The sequence below is a fragment of the Osmerus mordax genome, chromosome 2 (genome assembly GCF_038355195.1).
Source record: "Osmerus mordax isolate fOsmMor3 chromosome 2, fOsmMor3.pri, whole genome shotgun sequence".
NCBI lineage: Eukaryota > Metazoa > Chordata > Actinopteri > Osmeriformes > Osmeridae > Osmerus > Osmerus mordax.
The window spans coordinates 2,667,231-2,687,594 of NC_090051.1; the positions used below are offsets into that span (position 1 = coordinate 2,667,231).

The window sequence follows — 20,364 nt, forward strand, 5'->3', positions numbered from 1 at the left end:
GGAGAGAGAGAGTACAGAGGGAGGGTAGGGGGAGAGAGTAGGGAGGGAGGGGGGAGAGAGTAGGGAGGGAGGTTAGGGAGGGAGGGTGAGGGGAGAGAGTAGGGAGGGAGGGTAGGGGGAGAGAGTAGGGAGGGAGGGTGGGGGGAGAGAGTAGGGAGGGAGGGTGGGGGGAGAGAGTAGGGAGGGAGTGTGGGGAGGGAGGGTGGGGGGAGAGAGTAGGGAGAGAGGGTGGGGGGGAGAAAGTAGGGAGGGAGGGAATCACACTAGACACACACACAGTGTATATTCAAGTGGGTAATACTGTCATATTACTGGTCCTAAATGTAGTGTTTCCAGTGTGTACATGTGTGTGTGTGTACGTGTGTGTGTGTGTGTGTACATGTGTGTGTGTGTACATGTGTGTGTGTGTGTGTGTGTGTGTCTATAGGGCCACAGGGTCACCAACAAACACACAGCATGTCTTCTATCATCCTGTATAAAACATCTTTATTTCTCCTTATTTAGTCACTAAGACACTATTTAGTTCATCACATTCAGTGGAACTGAGATCAAAGACAGGATCAGAATCAGAATCAGAATGGGATTTATTCGCCATGAGAGTTTGCACAAACAAGGAATTTGCTTTGGCAGGAAGGTGCATACAATAAACATATACCTAAAATTTAAATATGTGGACTATCTATACTAAGGGTACATAAACTTGGATTGTTGTTTGTCAACAATGAACCCGTTAAGGAGTAGCATCACACGTGTGCGATAGTTCGAAAGCCCCACAGAGTAACGTCGCACGTGTGATTCTGAACATTCCAACCCACTATTTTCCGATAGACAAAAACGACATGACAAACGCTGTAGTATGGCTTCAAAATGTACAGTTAGGAGGCTAACAAGTAACGCTAGCAGGTAGTAGCATTGCTACGAGTATTATGCTAGGTTGCTAGGTAACGGAAGCTAACTAAAGCTAGCTAGCTTCCGTTTTGGAAAAATAACTCACTCTGGTGGAAGCGTCGGTAATATTTAGAGATATTAATCATATTTCATATCAGTAATATTTACATCTAAAGGTTAAAACAAAACAAACATTCTACACACAGCAATATTTACAAACACTCTGGGATATCAATCACAACTGTATACAGTTCAATCTTCAATGACATCTATGTGAGCACAGTGTGTGAGAGTGTGTGTGGGCTATTCTACCTGACACAGGGACACTGAGGAGTTATAAACCCTGAACCCAGGATAGAGGGGCTCAGTGAATGTGCTGTGGAATGTGTGCAGGTGGGTCAGTGTGTCAGAGGAGACTGTGTAGAAGGACAGAGTGCCGGCCGGCCAGTCCAGATACACTCCTACTCTGTGGGAGCTGGAGGGGGGGGCAGGTATGTCAGTGCTCTTATCATTGTGCCAGGCAGAGTAACTGTGATCATCACAGTACAGACTCCAGGACTTGTTATTGCATCCAAGCCTACAGTCAGCACCCTCTCCTCTCCTGCTGATTCCTTTATATGTCACTGCTATATGAACCATTCCTCCACTCCACTCTGCCTCCCAGTAACAGCGCCCAGACAGACCCTCTCTACACAGCACCTGTGACCAGTCCTCAAATCTCTCTGGGTGATCAGGATACGGCTGCTCCTCTCCCCTCCTTGTCACCTTTCTGTTCTCCTCAGACAGAGAGAGTTCTCTGTGTGCTGTGTTTGGGTCCAGTGTGAGCTCACAGGCATCTGATGGGGGAGACCAAGACACAATATATTACTGATCATCATCATTCACATTAGAATGTCTCCCTCTTCCTGCCCTCCCCCTTTCATTCTCTCTCTCTCTCTCTCTCTCTCTCTCTCTCTCTCTCTCTCTACCCATCCTCACTCTCTCTCTCTACCCATCCTCACTCTCTCTCTCTCTCTACCCATCCTCACTCTCTCTCTCTACCCATCCTCTCTCTCTCTCTCTCTCTCTCGCTCTCTCGCTCTCTCTCGCTCTCTCTCTCGCTCTTTATCTCTATTTCTGTTCCATCCTCTCTACCCTGCTCTCTGTCCCTCCCCCTCTCTCTCTCTTCCACTCTCTCTCTCTTCCTTTCATTCTCTCTCACATGCTACCTCTCTCCCTCCAAATCCCTCTTTCCATCATCCCCCATCTCCTTACCCCTGATATGCCCCCATCACTCCATCTTTCTAGGGAGGAGGGGAACAGGGGAGGAGAGGGAGAAGTGAAGAGAGGAGAGGGAGGAGGGGAAGAAGGGGAAGAGGGGAGGAGAGCAGAGGGAAGAGGGAGGAGAGGAAGAAGGGAGAAGAGGAAGAAGGGGAAGAGGGGAAGAGGGGAGGAGAGGAAGAAGGAGAAGAGGGGAGGAGGGGAAGAGGGGAGGAGGGGAAGAAGGGAGGAGAGGAAGAAGGGGAAGAGGGGAGGAGAGGAAGAGGAGAGCAGAGGGAAGAGGGGAAAAGGGGAGGAGAGGGAGGAGGGGAAGAAGGGAGGAGAGGAAGAAGGGGAAGAGGGGAGGAGGGGAAGAGGAGAGCAGAGGGAAGAGGGGAAAAGGGGAGGAGAGGGAGGAGGGGAAGAGGAGAGGAGAGCAGAGGAGGGGAGGAGAGCAGAGGGAAGAGTGGAAGAGGGGAGGAGGGGAAGAGAGGAGAGGGAGAAGGGGAGGAGGGGAGCAGAGGAGAGGGGAAGAGGGGAGGAGAGGGAGGAGGGGAAGAAGGGAAGAGGGGAGGAGAGGAAGAGGGGAGGAGAGGGAGGAGGGGAAGAGGAGAGCAGAGGAGAGGGGAAGAGGGGAGGAGAGGGAAGAGGGGAAGAAGGGAAGAGGGGAGGAGAGGAAGAGGGGAAGAGAGGGAGGAGGGGAAGAGGAGAGCAGAGGAGGGGAGGGGAGGAGGGAAGAGGGAGGAGGGGAAGAGGAGAGGGAGAGGGGAAGAGGGGAGGAGAGGAAGAGGGGAAGAGGGGAAGAGGAGAGCAGAGGAGGGGAAGAGGGGAGGAGAGGAGGGGAAGAGGGGAGGAGAGCAGAGGGAAGAAGGGAAGAGGGGAGGAGAGGAGGGGAAGAGGGGAGGAGAGCAGAGGGAAGAAGGGAAGAGGGGAGGAGGGGAAGAGGGGAGGAGAGGAGGGGAAGGAGGAGGGGAAGAGGGGAGGAGAGGGAGGAGGGGAAGAGGAGAGAAGAGGGAGGGGAAGAAGGGAAGAGGCAAGGGAGGAGAGGAAGAGGGGAAGAGGAAAGAAGAGGGAGGAGGGGAAGAAGGGAAGAGGGGAGGAGAGGAAGAGGGAGGAGGGGAAGAGGAGAGGAAGAGGAAGAGGGAGGGGGGGAAGAGGGAGGAAGGGAAGAGGAGAGGAAGAGAGCAGAGGGAGGAGAGGAAGAGGGAGGAGGGGAAGAAGAGAGCAGAGGGAGGGGAACAGGGGAGGGGAGGGAGGAGGGGAAGAGGAGAGAGAGGGAGGAGGGGAAGAAGGGAAGAGGGGAGGAGGGGAAGAGGGAGGAGAGGAAGAGGGAGGAGAGGGAGGGGAACAGGGGAGGAGAGGGAAGAAGGGAAGGGGAGAGCAGAGGGAAGAGGGGAAGAGGGGAGGAGAGCAGAGGGAAGGAGAGCAGAGGGAAGGAGAGGAAGAAGGGAGGAGAGGGAAGAAGGGAAGAGGGGAGGAGAGCAGAGGGAAGAGGGGAGGAGGGGAAGAGGAGAGGAGAGCAGAGGAGGGGAAGAGGGGAGGAGAGTAGAGGGAAGAGGGGAAGAGGGGAGAAGAGGGAGGAGAAGAAGGGAAGAGGGGAGGAGCGGAAGAGGGAGGAGGGGAAGAGGAGAGGAGAGCAGAGGAGGGGAAGAGCGGAGGAGAGGAAGAGGGAGGAGGGGAAGAGGAGAGTAGAGGGAGGAGGGGAAGAAGGGAAGAGGGGAAGAGGGGAGGAGAGGAAGAGGGAGGAGGGGAAGAAGGGGGAAGGGGAAGAGGAGAGGAGAGGGAGAAGGGGAGGAGAGGAGAGGGAGAAGGGGAGGAGGGGAGGAGAGGAAGAGGAGAGAAGAGGGAGGAGGGGAAGAGGGGAGGAGAGGAAGAAGGGAAGAGGGAGGAGGGGAAGAGGGGAGGAGAGGGAGAAATGAAGAGGGGAGGAGAGGAAGAGGGGAAGAGGAGAGGAGAGGAAGAGGAGAGAAGAGGGAGGAGGGGAAGAGGGGAGGAGAGGAAGAAGGGAAGAGGGAGGAGGGGAAGAGGGGAGGAGAGGGAGGAGGGGGAGAAATGAAGAGGGGAGGAGAGGAAGAGGGGAAGAGGAGAGGAAGAGGAGAGAAGAGGGAGGAGGGGAAGAGGGGAGGAGAGGAAGAAGGGAAGAGGGGAGGAGGGGAAGAGGGGAGGAGAGGAAGAGGGAGGAGGGGAAGAGGGAGGAGGGGAAGAGGAGAGGAGAGGGAGAAGGGGAGGAGAGGGAGAAGGGGAGGAGAGGAGAGGGAGAAGGGGAGGAGAGGAAGAGGAGAGAAGAGGGAGGAGGGGAAGAGGGGAGGAGAGGAAGAGGGGAAGAGGGAGGAGGGGAAGAGGGGAGGAGAGGGAGGAGGGGGAGAAGGGAAGAGGGGAGGAGAGGAAGAGGAGAGGAGAGGAAGAGGAGAGAAGAGGGAGGAGGGGAAGAGGGGAGGAGGGGAAGAAGGGAAGAGTGGAGGAGAGGAAGAGGGGAGGAGGGGAAGAGGAGAGGAGAGGGAGAAGGGGAAGAGGGGAGGAGAGGAGAGCAGAGGGAAGAGGGGAAGAGGGGGATGAGGGGAAGAGGAGAGGAGGGGACGAGGGGAAGAAGAGGGAGGAGGGGAAGAGGAGAGGAGAGCAGAGGAGGGGAAGAGGGGAGGAGAGGAAGAGGGAGGAGGGGAAGAGGGGAGGAGAGCAGAGGAGGGGAAGAGGGGAGGAGAGGAAGAGGGGAGGAGAGGGAGGAGGGGAGAAGGAAGGGGACATAGCACACACAGACGTACACACAGTATTGATGTGGGTAATTGTGTTAAATTACTGCTTCTAAAAGGAGTGTTTACAGTGTGTGTGTGTGTCCATTTTTGACAGTGTCCAAGTCACTAATGGTATTGTCCCTTGTATGACTTTGTGTACTAGAACCAAGTAGCAGTCAATACTCACATTTCCTAAGGCCAGGTTTGATCCAGCACTCTCCACCATGATCCACACTGCAGGGATAAGCAGAGGAATGATGAAAATACACTTCACCTGTTGATAAGTGACTTAGCAACTGACTTTCTAAGTAAACATGTTGTTTCTCTCTTATCATCAGAGGTGTATTCCAGAAAGCAGGTTTTACAAACTCTGAGCCAAATCCTGAACTCTGACTTGATGAACCCTGAGATGGGAAGCTCAGAGTTATCACTTCCAAAACAGCTGATCTGAGTTAGTTCATTTCTAATTCACTGGAATTACATTTAGTCATTTAGCAGACGCTCTCATCCAGAGAATTAGAATGCGTGCGTGCGAGTATGAAGACATTTTCAGAAAGCAGAAAAACTACTTCAACAGCAAAAGAGGCAATTGTTCATTCAGTACATTTCAAAGCAGTATATTAATTTCACATTTAACCACGTCTTACTAGCTTTGCTGGTTATGGCAGATCCAGAGTGGCTCTGGGCAGATCCAATAGTTTTAAACTTCAACAGAGTACCTGCCTTCAAGGAAGTTAACGCTTGTCAAGGGAGCGAGCCCAGACTCTCTGTACAAATTAAATGTACAAGAGTCTGGTTAGGACCAGGCTAACGTCTTACTACAAGTGAAGAAGAAATGGAACAATCCTATGTGCGCAAAACAACTGGCACATTCTTCTCCTTTTTAATGACAAGATTACGAGAAGGAGGGTCCATCAACCTCCACAGCACAGATTAACAGTGAGATGTTCAGGAAATGCCAGGTTAGCTCTGCATGGAAAACTGTAGAATTTCATGTCATCCGTATGTGTTATATGGCTTCAACAACAATCAGGTTGATGAGGAAAGGACCCCCCATGTCTGACAGTAGCTTCAGGCTCAGCATGAGGGAGGGGAGAGGGAGAAACTCATGGTTTGTTACAGAAAAGCTGCCAGCAAGCAGGTGAGGTTCACAGTCAGTTACCGTGGTAACACACCCAGTTTTCAGTGTTTCCCATACATTAATTTATTTGTAACGGCCCACCACAATTAGAGATTTACCACCACAAATTTATAAAATGGTGTTTTTGCTTTTACTGTTTAACATCACAAAAAAATATTTAATAGTAGAGCTGCACGCAGCATACTGATTCGCTCAGCCCCTTCTTGCCCCGCTCGCGTTCTCTCTCTCTCACTACAACAGACACGTCTGTGAATAAGCCCCTCTCTCCGTGCACGCTCTGAATCAATTCACGGGTCAAACAGCTTTTTCCCTCGGAGACAACAGGACAATCAATCTGGAGTTTACGAACGGTTAGGCCCAATCCCAATGTCCACCCTCACAGACTCACAGACTCAGAGGCACATTCTCACTAAGTCTGTGAGGGCTTAGGGCTGTCCCACTGTCAAATTGTCAAGTTCGTGAGGGCTCTTTCGAACACATTTTATGCACCCGTAAGTCTGCATTTTTGCAGACTTGCCCACAATTCACAGCGTAGTGACGTGAAACACGAGGGTTACCGGGGGAAGCCTGGAAGAGAGAAAAAGATCCTGGCTAACCCTCCTCATAAGACAAGAAAGACGAAGAACAGTAAACAAACAAGCATGGAAGGAGCAACCAACCCTGACGTAAACAGAAATAGAAGTTAGAAATAACAGTTAACATCAGTAAGTTTAAACACAAAGCTCACTGACGGTTAATATAGCCAGAACTGGGTGTAGTAGGGCTGCACAATTAATACAATTTTAATCATGATCACGATTTTGGCTTCCCACGATCAAATTCGCGTGATGGAGCGATATTTAAAATGCGGCATTCTTTTGGCAAAGCCAATCTAGCGCTCCGTAAACCATAGGTGCGTTCGACATTGGCTGCATGAAACGACCAGCGAGAGTTGCTGCTTGCAGTCGGGGAAGAGTTATAAACGGCTGCGTAAAGTCGGACATTCCTGCTTCCTGGTTTGCTGCGTTGACGTCAGTCATGGCCGATCAAGCGCTGTTTGCTTACTTCATCACTGACGAACTGCATGGTATAATTAGCCTACGTGACAAAAAAAGTTGTTTCGGTTAAAATCAACAAATAATCATGATAATTAATCGTGATCTCAATGTTGATCAAAATAATCGTGCTTATCATTTTGGCCATAATCGTGCAGCCCTAGTGTGTAGGTTGTCCTTTGATGATAAATTCCAAATATGCTTTCATCAGATTTGATCCAACAACATTACTATTTTACCTATAATGCCGCAAAGTGCTGAACCATTCCAATTTATAGCATTTTGAGCTCTTGTAGCCTCTTGCACTCAATCACTTACTAGGTGACGTCAAGTAAGTGATTGAGGGTTCAGGGCTTAGGGTTTAGGGGGGACATTGGGATTGGGCCTTAGTATCATCATTCTCTGCACAAAGGTGTCCAAAACTGAGTAAATATAATAATATTTGTGGTTAAAAACATTCGGCAAATATAACAATATGAGTCCAACATAATGTTTATATTATATGAAGCTCAAAAACTATTTTGCGCTCAAATTGATTCCATTTTCTTTTCTTGTTGAAGTCCCTAGCTACATTCACTTCAAACCGACACTAAGACCTAGGTTTGAGCTGAGCTACATTTTACAACGTCTGGTTTTAGTGACCTCTCTTTCTGGAGCTAAAAACCCAGAGTTTCCCTCATCTCAGGGTTTAAAAACTCAGTTTTCACTAAACCCGCTTTCTGGAAATACAATTATGATTGTGGCTACAACCATATTGTAGATTGTAGAGTAAACATGCAGTTTTGATTGTAACATCAAGAAATGCAAGGCCTATTAACGTAATTAGATATATTCAGTGTTAAGCGACATTACATTAAGAGGTATATAAAAAACAAACATCTCCTTACTTGAGTTTCTCCAGTCTGCAGTGTGGATCCTCCAGTCTAGCAGAGAGCAGCTTCAATCCTTTTTCTCCTGGATGATTGTAGCTCAGGTCCAGTTCCCTCAGGTGGAAGGGGTTGGACCTCAGAGCTGAGGCCAGAGAAGCACAGCCTTCCTCTGTGACCAGACAGCCTGACAGCCTGTAGAAAGAGGATCAATATTGTGACAGAATCCATCTGGGCCTCCAGAGTGAGTCAGCACAGAGGGGTTCATTTGGCAGGTACTGTCATAGCTGCACCTCCCCTCATTAGACAGAGTGACCCACGTAATCCAATATCAGAAAAGTTGAAGATGTAACTCTTTATCCTGTATAAGAATGATACTGTTGTAGCGGGGTTTGCTCGTTTAAGATTAGCAATACTTAATTTAATAATAAAGCATGTAGTTCTTGGGGGCACCACCTCTTATTGTTAAAGGGATAGAGGAAACCTTATTGAATAATATTGAAATAATAGCCTTCGTAATAATCAATCTAATCTTAAGTAGTGAATTCTATGAAAGTAGAGCAGATCAGATAACGGGAGTGATACGTGAGGATTATACACAATGATTTATTTAGGAGAATGTAATTATAATGAACAAATACCAGGTAAGTTATGGGTTAGTCAGAGTAGTACAGTGGCTGTATGCAAATGAGCGCGAGCAACACAATGGCTGTGTAGAGCGCGTGTGAAGGGGGAAGGGAGAGAGAGAGAGGGGTAGAGAGGGACAGGTAGGCCTTTGGGGTAACAATGGACGAGCAAGGGTAACTGACTTAGCAAGGGTTAAGTTAGCTAAATTGTAAAGTACAATCAAACATCAACAATTTAATCACAACATGCCAATATATCACAAGTAAGAAATATTGCAAATCGTAGTTACTTTTGTCGGTTTGAAGAAAGAGTCAAAGGTTCGTTATGTCCAACGAATAGAAAGCGGAATCTCTCGTCAAAGTTCCGGGCGCTCAGTGAATGTGCCGATTGAGAGGAATAGGTTAGAGAGTGACGCGTTCACCTCAGTTTAATCCTACGAACAAGCGGGGGTGATTGTACGTTTGGGGGTTTTATAATCCAAAGAACAAGGGGGGGGTCCCCGTGAAGGTGACCTCTTTCATTGGTCAGTTACTCCCCACCTGGGCGTCGTCCTGAGATCTGCCTAGGTGTGAAGTAGCTGTACCTTTTGAGTTCCGTTATTTCAACTGTCCATGGAATGCTTAAACTTCAGAATATAACAATACAACATTCATAAATGGTTTTGTTAGTATGGTACAATCGTTTTGATATCAAGATTGGCTGACTTAACTATCCTTAAAGGGAAGTTATAATCAAACCTCAATTAAACAACGTTCTAAGTAAATGAGAAAAACACACATTATAACACATCAACTACTGTCATTGAAATAGTGTCCATGAGCCATGTAGTCCTTGAGAATATGTTTGTAAATCCACATAAGAAAGTTCTTCCTTATAAATCCTTTGTCTGATACTGTAGGCCGTGTGGCCTCTGTTTCTGACCCCATGCTGGGCCAGAAGCTTTGAAGCTTCTCCTCTGGGAGAAGGACAAAGGGGGAAGACCCTCTCCTTGTCGGGGGTAGGAGAAGGTGTGATGGTACTGTGCTTTGTCTGTGGACTGTGCTACACTGTGTTCAGCATTCCATTTGTGTAGAGAGAGGCCAACCCCCCAGGTGAACTATAGGCAAGGTCCAGGCTTAGGTAAACAGGAAGATCCTTATCTTATCTGAGCATTTCATTTAGTTAGCCTAAGCAGGGCCACTTTAAGACATATGCACGCACACACGCACGCACGCGTGCAGGATCTATGCAAGGGAGCCAATGAAAGAAGAGCCATGTGACAGACAATTCTATATATTTGTACAACATGGTTTTTGTATTGGGAATGTTGGGATGATAATAGAGAATCGAGGATAAAGAACAAGCAAGTTTGCTTGTTCAATATTTCCACTATTTTAAACAGTTATCATATTCCAAAGGAAGAAATATTTGTGCATCTAAACCAGCCAAGATAAATTAGAGTAGGCTATAGGGAAAGGAATTGCACATTTGTGTGCCAGATAATATTTCCACAAAAATTCCCCCATTAAATACAATACATCATGACAGTTTGCATGATTTGAAATGGTCACTTATTATCACACTGGTATTTAATTATCACAGCAAGCAATTACTGCACTGAACTGTAAGTAAAGCAAAAATAACAAAACCTGTAATTATCACTCGAACCATTCACGTCTTCTATGCTAAACCTAGCAGTCACGTGAACGTGAATGAGGTGAACGAATCCTTTCTGTTTCCTCTACTGAGCCAATGCAACAGTCCCGATGCGCTGCCACGAGAAGATGAACGAATCACTCACTGAGACGACTCGTTACTCCCCAGTCATTCTAAAGATTCGTTCAATATGAAGGAATCGTTCACAAACGACACATCACGACTGGCCTCTTGGTTGATGTGAACATACCACTTTACAATTAATAGACGTACACAAAAATAAATAAAAATGGCCATTCCTCTGTATACGGAGGTAGTGACCAAATCAACTAATAAGTCTCCCTGTGTGAGTTCTTGTTTAAACTGTAGTTAAGCTGTAGTTCTCCTTTAGCTTTCCGGCAGAATAGACATCATCTATCTTCCACTTTCCTAACTGTAGGAGCCATTTGTGTTTCTTATTGACATGTCATATTATTTTGGTTAGATAGAACTGTCAGAATATTTTGGACACTGGGTGGCAGTCATTGGAGGCACAGGGTTCTATATTTAGGGACACAGGTGACAGGAAGGGGCACAGGTAGAGGGAAGGGACACAGTTCTCACCAGACCAGAGAACAGACCACAGTGCACAGACCACCAATGACATTGGGAAACCTGGTATGTCAATCTACATTTTACAACTATGCATAATAAATAACAACTAAACGGCAAATAAGGACTGGAAAATCTGATACATTGTGTCAGCATAAGATCACTCCTAAACTACCTGTGTATAATGGCAACGATATAGACGTATTGGTAAACTAGAAACATTAAGCGAGAACTCGCCCTTTTATTGGAACTTGAGCTTCAAACTGAAAAAGGTTTTTTGTATTCCAAAAAACCTGGCCGCTATCCCCAATCAAGGGACATTGTCGTCACCTGCGCTGGTCTGACAGATTGGAAACTCTGAAGTTCAACGCGCAGGGAGAGTGTGTATGGGCAGCATCAAGCACGCTTTATTGATGCTATATAAGCCTATTGGGAAACAGCTAATATAATGGAGTTGTTCGACTGAATGCTACAATCTTACAACAATATCGTCTGTTTGAAAGTCGTGCAGTCGGCATACAAACGTTCCTGCATTACGCAAATGAGGTCTTATGCATAATAAACAACTAAACGGCAAAGCCCTCTCCTGCTGCCTCTTCCTAGATATTTGTAACTACCTCCCGTTCCCCCTACCCTGCCTCAGTCACCTAAAATGTCATTTTACATACAAAACGGTGAAATATCAGCCTACCTGGCGAACTTGTTCCACTGGGTTGGATTCCAATTGAAGAATATCCCACCTCAGTCTCTCTTTATTAGCTACAAAAATGTCCTGGTTTATACACCGCGAATATCCTGTGGTTATCCTGAGGTAAACTTCTTCAAAATTACAGTAAAAAAACTTCTGAAATACTTTTGTTCTGGACTGGAAAGTCATGTTTTGTTGACTTAAACTTTCAGATGTTGGCTACATTTTTCTTATCTTTGAATTTTCTGAGCAGATATACATCGCTGGTTCCGACGCCATTAGTTAACGTCTTTCTTTTTAGAAACATGGCTAACTGATCCAGAGATGGAGATCACATGACAGAACATGCAAACACGTCATGCTATTGGACAATATTATCATAGAGAAATAACAGCAAGTTCTTCTGAAAAATGAAAGGGGAATTAAATGGAAGTGAAATTAACCAAATGTATGCAAAAAAAACTTAGCTACCCAATAAATGTATATATTTTAAAATAACAGAATGCTTATCAGTATTTATTTAATTCTGTTAGGTCATAAGATAACCATATTCTGCTCCAAAAGAGCAACATAACTGCCTGTTGGCTCTGCCTTCCGTCCTGAGAGAAGAGGAACTGCTATATTCGGATGCTGTTCGTGGATAACGGTGTTGGAACAAACGGTTAATCATCAACACCATCATGCCTATGTCTTTCTGTATTTCAACATTTTATATCTTGCTATAACCATATTCTGCTACAAAAGAGCAACATAACTGCCTGTTGGCTCTGCCTTCCATCCTGAGAGAACAGGAACTGCTATATTCGGATGCTGTTCGTGGATAACGGTGTTGGAACAAACGGTTAATCATCAACACCATCATGCCTGTCTTTCTGTATTTCAACATTTTATATATAAAATGTTGAAATACAGAAAGACATAGAAAGACATACATATATATATATATATATATATTCTACACTGCTCAAAAAAATTATGGAACACTTTTGAAAACACATCAGATCACAATGTGAAAAAAATTAGTTGGATATCTATACTGATATGGACAGTTTAATGTCTTAGGAACGAAAGGATGACACATCTTTTGATGGAAATACGTTTTCATACTTTAAGAGGGCTTAATTTTATAGACACCCCAAAAATCTAAGTGAAAAAATGATGTGACAGGCTAGTTCATTTTGCCAAAATTAGATTTCTTCAACTCAAAATGCTTCTCAATATCTTGTGTGGCCCCCACGTGCTTGTATGCATGCTTGACAACGTCGCGGAATGCTCCTAATGAGACGACGGATGGTGTCTTGTGCGATGTCCTCCCAGATCTGTCGAAGGGCATCAGTGAGCTCCTGTAAAGTCTGAGGAGCAACCTGGCGGCGTCTGATGGACCGAAACATAATGTCCCGAGGTGTTCTATCGGGTTTAGGTCAGGTGATCGTGAGAGACATTCAATTGTATCGATTCCTTCATCCTCCAGGTACTGCCTGCACACTCTTGCCACATGAGGCCGGGAATTGTCGTGCATCCGGAGGAACCCAGGACCTACTGCACCAGCGTAGGGTCTGACCATGGGTTCCAGGATTTCATCCCGATACCTAATGGCAGTCAGACTGCCGTTCTCTAGCTTGTAGAGGCCTGTGCGTCCCTCCATGGATATGCCTCCCCAGACCATCAGTGACCCACCACCAAACCGGTCATGCTGAATGATGTTGCAGGCAGTACAGTGTTCTCCTTGGCTTCTCCAGACCCTTTCACGTCTATCACAGGTGCTCAGGGTGAACCTGCTCTCATCTGTGAAAAGCACAGGGCGCCAGGGGCGGACATGCCAGTTCTGGTGTTCTATAGCAAAGGCCAATCGAGCTCCACGGTGCTGGGCAGTGAGCACAGGGCACACTGTAGGACGTTGCGCCCTGAGGACACCCTCATGAAGTCTGTTTCTGATTGTTTGGGCAGAGACATTCACACCAGTGGCTTGCTGGAGGTCATTCTGTAGGGCTCGGGCAGTGCTCAACCTGTTCCTCCTTGCACAAAGCAGCAGATATCGGCCCTGCTGATGGGTCGAGGACCTTCTACGGCCCTGTCCAGCTCTCCTAGAGTAACTGCCTGTCTCCTGGAATGTCCTCCATGTACTGGAGATTGTGCTGGGAGACACATCAAATCTCCTTGCAACGGCAAGGAGTTGGACAATATGTGCAACTTCTCTAGGGTTAAGAAATCGCCTCATGCTCCCACTCAAAGAGATCAAGAGGGAAAAACTTGAAATGGCCTCCACATGCAAAACCAGTCCTGTTTTGGGGTCGGCTCATTGTTGCCCCTCTAGTGTACCTGTTGTTAATTACATCAACACCAATGCAGCGGAAAGTACCCCTCTGCTACTTAACTGACCAGATCATTATCAGAGTTAATTCATGCCATACCCTGATAAAAAACGGTTCCTTTAATTATTTTGAGCAGTGTAGTTTAAAGTTGTTACATTCTTGTCTGCAGTCTGTTCTCTTTTTGCTTTAATGCTATGTTACATGTAGCAAAACCAACCTCAAGGAATATAATGGCCAATATTATCTTTAGTGATCTGTGCAAATGACCAATACAAGTGTGTTCAACTTCCTAAAGAGCAGCGTTGCACCTGACACTTAAGGCCGAAATATACTTTCCGCTATGTACGTGTACACATGCTGAATGGCTGCAGCACGTATCCTGCGTTCGTTTGGTGCGTACTTTGTGCACGTCTCCCTGGCCCTTAAATGTACGCATACGCAAGGTGCAATACCGACAGAAATCGTGGGCCAGTATACTATCCCTGCATCTCCGATGGAATGCTACCATCAACCTACCCAGACGCTCCCATGTCACCCCGCTCTTCATCTCCCTCCACTGGCTACCCATCACGGCCCGCATCAGATTCAAGACCCTGGTACTGACCTTCCGAGCGGTGAACGGGACTGCGCCTGCCTACATCCAGTCTCTCCTCCAGCCTTACACCCCTACCCGCCACCTACGGTCTTCTTCTGACAACCGTCTGGTGGCCCCACCTCTCAAGAGCACCCGCTCCCACCCAAGCTCTTCTCCTGTCTGGCCTCCCAATGGGGGAATCACCTCCTCACCTCCATCAGAGGCGCCAACCATAGGGACTGACGTGGAAATTGACACCATACTGTTGAAATGATGACGATGGGTATGATTATGGATTTATCTGATTGAAAATGAAATTTTGAAAATGTTCACCCCTTTTAGTATTATTTTATATTACTGGGAACCATATGTTAAGCTGTTGACTTATTATAGTTGAGCTTAGTATTATTACCACTAAACGATAGAAGTTATTGAGCCTGAGTGTGAGATCTGGGTGACAGAGGCTGAGGAGTGAGGGAGAAGGCCACCTGGAGGCAGGCAGAGGCCTGAGCTAGAAGTCAAGATCTGCTGTTTTTGACCCCACACCTAGAATCCTATCTGTGGCCGCCTGCACAAGGTCAGCACTAGCCCTAAGTAGGGAGGATTTACAACGAGCCTGATTGTGTAAGCAGCGTGAGCAGCCTCATCGTAAATGTGGGTTACAGAACCTGTTTTAAGAGAAAAACGTATTAGTGTCACCCAGCAGCAAAATGTACATCTCCAAATTTAAGCAAGGTCAAAGGCATCAAAGCTAAGGTGCGAGTGAAATCTGAAACCCCCAGAACAGGTGTTATGCGTAAGATCGAAGACCATCTGTAACTATCAATAGTAAAATAACACATGAAAATAGGTGAGCAGTATGTAATTGCATGCCTGGGGGGTAAAGATCAGTTGGGTTCCGGAACCTGCTCACATTTATTGGGATTTTTGTCATCTTGAAGACCAATAAAGCCATTGCATCAAACTTTGCCAAGTTCCAGTGCCGTTTTTTGAACTTTGAAGATTGATTGAAGACTTTGAACATTTTCAAACAACAGCACAAAAGCTGCCAGATGCATAACTCCCTGTCCAGGTAAATGTACAATAATATGAGGAATAGTATATCTTAACCCTTGTGTTGGAGCCATTATACAACTTTGTTTTGTTTTATTTATATACCACATTGGTGATGCAAATAAATGGGCAGTTTTATGTTTGAGCACTGGGTGGAGCATTGTCTTTGGGAAGGCATATAGGTAATTAACAGCCAGGGATACACAGGTGTGTGGCTAGGTGGAAAAGCATACAGCTTTTCACCGTGTCAGGTTGGTGTGTCATTGTTTGATTTGTGTGCAAAAGAAAATGAATGGAACTAATCCAGAAATGAAATGAAATGGACTGTATTGCTGTATTGTGTGCTACTGATTACAGAGTCCATAAAGGTGCCGCAGATGATAGTCCCTCCAGTTCTCTCTTTGATGAAGCCATGAGTGAAACTCTGTTGTCTAAATCAACCATACAAATACATTACGGATTATAACTTTACTAATGTCTCATGTAGAACATAAATACAGACCTCAGTGTCTCCAGCTTGCAGAGTGGATTCCCCAGTCCAGCAGAGAGCAGCTTCATGCCGGCATCCTTCAGATCATTGTTATTTAGATCCAGTTGTCTCAGGAAGGAGGTTGACTTCAGAGTTGAGCTCAGAGAAGCACAGACTTTCTCTGTGATGTGACAGCCTGACAGCCTGTAGAATGTAATCATGATATGGATTACTAACACTACTATCTTCTATAGGTAGAAATGAAGAAAATCAGTCTGATCATTTCCTATGGGTGTTGTGGTGAGTTACTGTTGCAAGCTGAAAACAACAGGGGTGTTCAAACAAGGTGTTCTCATATAGAGCTTCTCTCCTCTGGAACAGACTTCATGTTTCAATCAGGGAGGCTGGCACTGTCTAGGTGTTTATTAGGGTTACATCAAGAGCACTGAGTTGGAACTCTGATTATCTGTGTTCAACATCCATTTGCACATTTTATTTCCATCTCTACTCTTGATGCATGATTATGCTTTGCTTATGTTCTGCACCTCTCTTTGTCACCGACCACCTCTGGAGAAGTGGAACTCTCACTGAATTGCTCCTCCCAGGCTTTCTTAAATGTTTTAACTATGAGTTGTCCTAAGTTTTTCCTTGTCTTCCTTGAGGGTTTAGGTTGGTTTAGGTGCAGTTCTATGGGCCCTCTGTGACATTGCTTGTAGAAAGGGCTATACAAATAACATTGATTTGAACACAATGACACGGTAGTCAGTAACCAATGTGAAATATTAACCTGCCTGAGAAGCTGATGTCACTGGGCTGGATTGTACCTGTGGAATATTCTATCTCTTGTCGTATACTGAGACATCATGTGGTCTTCCTGAGGTATTTCTATTATGATTATAAGAAGAATTATAAACACTACTACCCTCTGGAGGTAGAAATAAAGAATCAGTCTGTCATTTTACTCTCAAACACCAAGAAGGTTTGATTAGTCAGAGGACTGTCTGTTCAGGTTGGCTGACTTTACTTTTATCTCAAATGGAATCGTACCAAACTATAGTGTCAGAAATTGTACATGCAGTGCACCTTTTTCTTTCCTTTTTAAAATGTGGAGAAGGACCATTTTGAGGGAGGAACAGAAGGGTAACATTTGCAGTGGCCTCTTAAATTTTACCCTTCTGTTCCTCACAAAATCGTCATAGTAGTACAATACACCAAGAAAGTATTACATATTACATCCAATAGCAGGTCTGTCAGTATATCAAGCAGTATACGTTTCTGGCTATTTCTGACACACAACCCTTGATGCAGGGATAGTGGTGTCAAGCACAGGGACAACAGTACACTAGCAGACAGATACAAAACACAATGCCATGTCAATCTACAATAATATAATGAAGTAGTATGTCTTAAATAGATTCCTGTCTCACCCTGATCTGTTTCACTCATCTCATGTTTGTCTCCACCCCCTCCAGGTGTCTCCCATCTTCCTTCCTACCCTCATTTATCCTGTTTTCTGTTTGGGTTCAGTTCTTCTCGTTTGTCAAGCCTACAGTACCAGCATGTTTTTCTCTACCTCCTTTAGTCTTTTCTGCCTCTTAGTTCCCCTGGTCCTTACATCCTGCCTGCCCTGACTTCGAGTCTGCCTGCTGCCCTGTACCTGAATGACTCCTTGTGGATTACGACCCTTGACTGCCCTGACTTTTTCATTGGCCGGACCCCTTGTACCTTTAACAGACCACAAACTTATGACCAGTGTGTGATTCATTGCGTGGTGTGAGATTATAACTATAGTTGTGTCATGTTGAACATGAATACAGACCTCAGTGTTTCCAGCTTGCAGAGTGGATTCCCCAGTCCAGCAGAGAGCAGCTTCATGCCTGAATCCCCCAGGTTGTTGTTACTCAAGTCCAGCTCTGTCAGATCTGAGGAGGGGAGAGCTGAGGCCAGCGCTTCATAGCACCGTTCTGAGAGGTTACAGTCATTCAGCCTACATGACATAAGGAGAACATGAGACATCATCAGAGTCATGTTTTGTATTATAAGAACATATGATAATCAAACACTATCACAATATGTGCTGTTGTAATATTATAATAAAAAATCTAAAGCCTTATACATACAGAGCAGTTTTGGAGTCTTTGACCACTGGCAGCAGCCTCAGAAGACCTTCCTCTGATCTGGAGTATATCTTCAGGTCAAACACGTCCATCTTCTCTTCTGAAGTCAGCAACACAAAGAACAGAGCTGACCACTGTGTAGATGAGAGCTTTTCACTGGAGAGACTTCCTGAGCTCAGGTAGTGTTGGATCTCCTCCACCAGAGAATGGTCATTCAGTTCATTCAGACAGTGGAACAGATTCATGCATCTCTCTGCAAAGGGATCCTCTCTGATCTTCTCCTTGATGTACTTGACTGTTTCCTCATGGCTCTCTGTCTTGTGACTTTTCTGAGTCAGTAGGCCTTGTAAGTCAGTCTGGTTGGACTCCATTGAGAGGCCCAGGAGGAAGCGGAGGAAAAGGTCCAGTTGTCCATTCTTACTCTGCAAGGCCTTGTCCACCGCACTCTTGTAGAGGTGGATGGCAGATGTGTCTGAGGTGGACTGAGACATCAGATTCTCATCGTTGTTGATGAATGAGAGAAACACAAACATAGCAGCCAGATACTCCTGAAAGCTCAGATGGACAAAGCAGAACACCTTCTCCTGGAAGACTTTACCATCCTGTCTGAAGATCTGTGTGAACACTCCTGAGTGCACTGAGGCATCATGGACATCAATTCCACACTCTGTCAGGTCTTTCTCATAGAAAAGCAGGTTGCCTTTCTCCAGCTGGTGGAAGGCCAGTTTTCCCAGTGACAGAATACTCTGAATGCTGTCTTCATCCCAGTGTGGATCGGTCTCAGTTTTCCCAGCATACTTCACCTTCTTTTGTTTGGTCTGTAACACCAGGAAGGCTGTGTACATCTCAGTCAGGGTCTCGGGCATCTTCTCTTTCTTCTCTGTTCTCAGCATGTGTTCAAGGACTGTAACGGTAATCCAAGAGAAGACTGGTATGTGGCACATGATGTAGAGGATCCTTGATGTCTTGATGTGTGAGATGATTCTCCTGGCCAGGATCTCATCACTGCATCTCTTCATGATGTACTCATCCTTCTGTGGGTCATTGAACCCTCGTACCTCTGTCACCAGGTCAACACACTCAGAAGGGATCTGATTGGCTGCTGCAGGTCGAGTGGTGATCCAGATGAGAGCAGAGGGAAGAAGCTTTCCTCTGATCAGGTTGGTCAGCAGCACATCCACTGAGGTGGACTTTGTGACATCACACCAGCTCTTGTTCTTTTTGAAGGCTAAGGGCAGTCGACACTCATCCAGACCGTCAAAGACAAACAGAACGTTGTACTTGTCGTAGTTGGAGATTCCTGATTCTCTGGTTTCCGAGAAGAAGTGATGGACAAGTTCCTTCAGACTGAACTCTTCTCCATCCAACAAATTCAGCTCTCGAAACGGAAGAGGAAAGATGAACTGGATTCCCTGATTGGCTAGTCCCTCAGCCCAGTCTGTGATGAACTTCTGCACAGAGACAGTTTTTCCAATGCCAGCAACTCCTTTTGTCAGAACAATTCTGATAGGTGTGTCTCGTCCAGCTGAGGGTTTAAAGATGTTGTTGCATGTGATGGCTGTTTCTGTTCTTGCTGATTTCCTGGATGCTGTCTCAATCTGTCTCACCTCATGTTCTTTATTGATCTCTCCACTCTCACCCTCTGTGATGTAGAGATCTGTGTAGATCTTATTGAGAAGAGTTGGGTTTCCTTGTTTAGCTATACCCTCGAACACAGTTTCAAACTTCTTCTTTAGTTCAGATTTGAGTTTCTGTTGACAAATCTCAGCACGCTCATCTAAACAAAAAACAACACATGTTAAGTGTGTGTTTTTTGTTGAACGAAGTTTTTATGATTCACAGATTATGAACTGACAATGTGTCCTCTACATTCAATTCAAAACATATTTCAAATCTATGATCATTTATCAGGTGCACAATAATGAAACAGTTTAGGATACTCACACATAGTACAAGGTCATAGGAAGATCTACACAACATCGGGTTACTCTGAGTCTCATAACTTTCTTTGTATATCTAACCTTCATCATAAACCATCAATCGGTCAACTAAGACTAAATATGGAGTCTCTTACTTTTCTCCAGAGTGTCAGCCAGCTCCTTGTGGTTCATGTTCCTCAGGACGTGCAGTGTGATCTTCAGAGCTCCCTCTCTGGCACTGCTCTCCTGCTTCTGATATTCAGGGTCCACCACTTCCTGGTCCTCCCTCTGACTCTCTAAGCCTTCTGGGAAATCTGAACTTAGAATCCTCTTCATCCTCTTCAGCTCTTTCTTCACAAACCTGATGACAGTCTCCTCAAGCACCTGAAACAGAGAGGGAAGATATCAGATGAACCAGGAACTATCTACACAGTAGAACAATATGATACAAATGATTCTGTCTTGTTTGTACTTTGTATTAA

The 20,364-nt window shown here is 45.8% G+C and overlaps 1 protein-coding gene across 1 annotated transcript in view; it reads right to left on the bottom strand.

The window, feature by feature from the left end:
* Window positions 1–386: 386 nt before the first annotated feature.
* LOC136933266 (protein NLRC3-like) overlaps window positions 387–20,364 on the bottom strand; it is a 102,221-nt gene continuing 82,243 nt past the window's right edge. Inside the window, 7 exon segments of the mRNA XM_067228587.1 lie at window positions 387–1,724; window positions 5,044–5,090; window positions 7,919–8,092; window positions 15,880–16,050; window positions 17,666–17,833; window positions 17,967–19,740; window positions 20,038–20,266. Of these exon segments, the coding sequence (XP_067084688.1) occupies window positions 1,141–1,724; window positions 5,044–5,090; window positions 7,919–8,092; window positions 15,880–16,050; window positions 17,666–17,833; window positions 17,967–19,740; window positions 20,038–20,266 (3,147 nt within the window). The 3' untranslated portion in view covers window positions 387–1,140.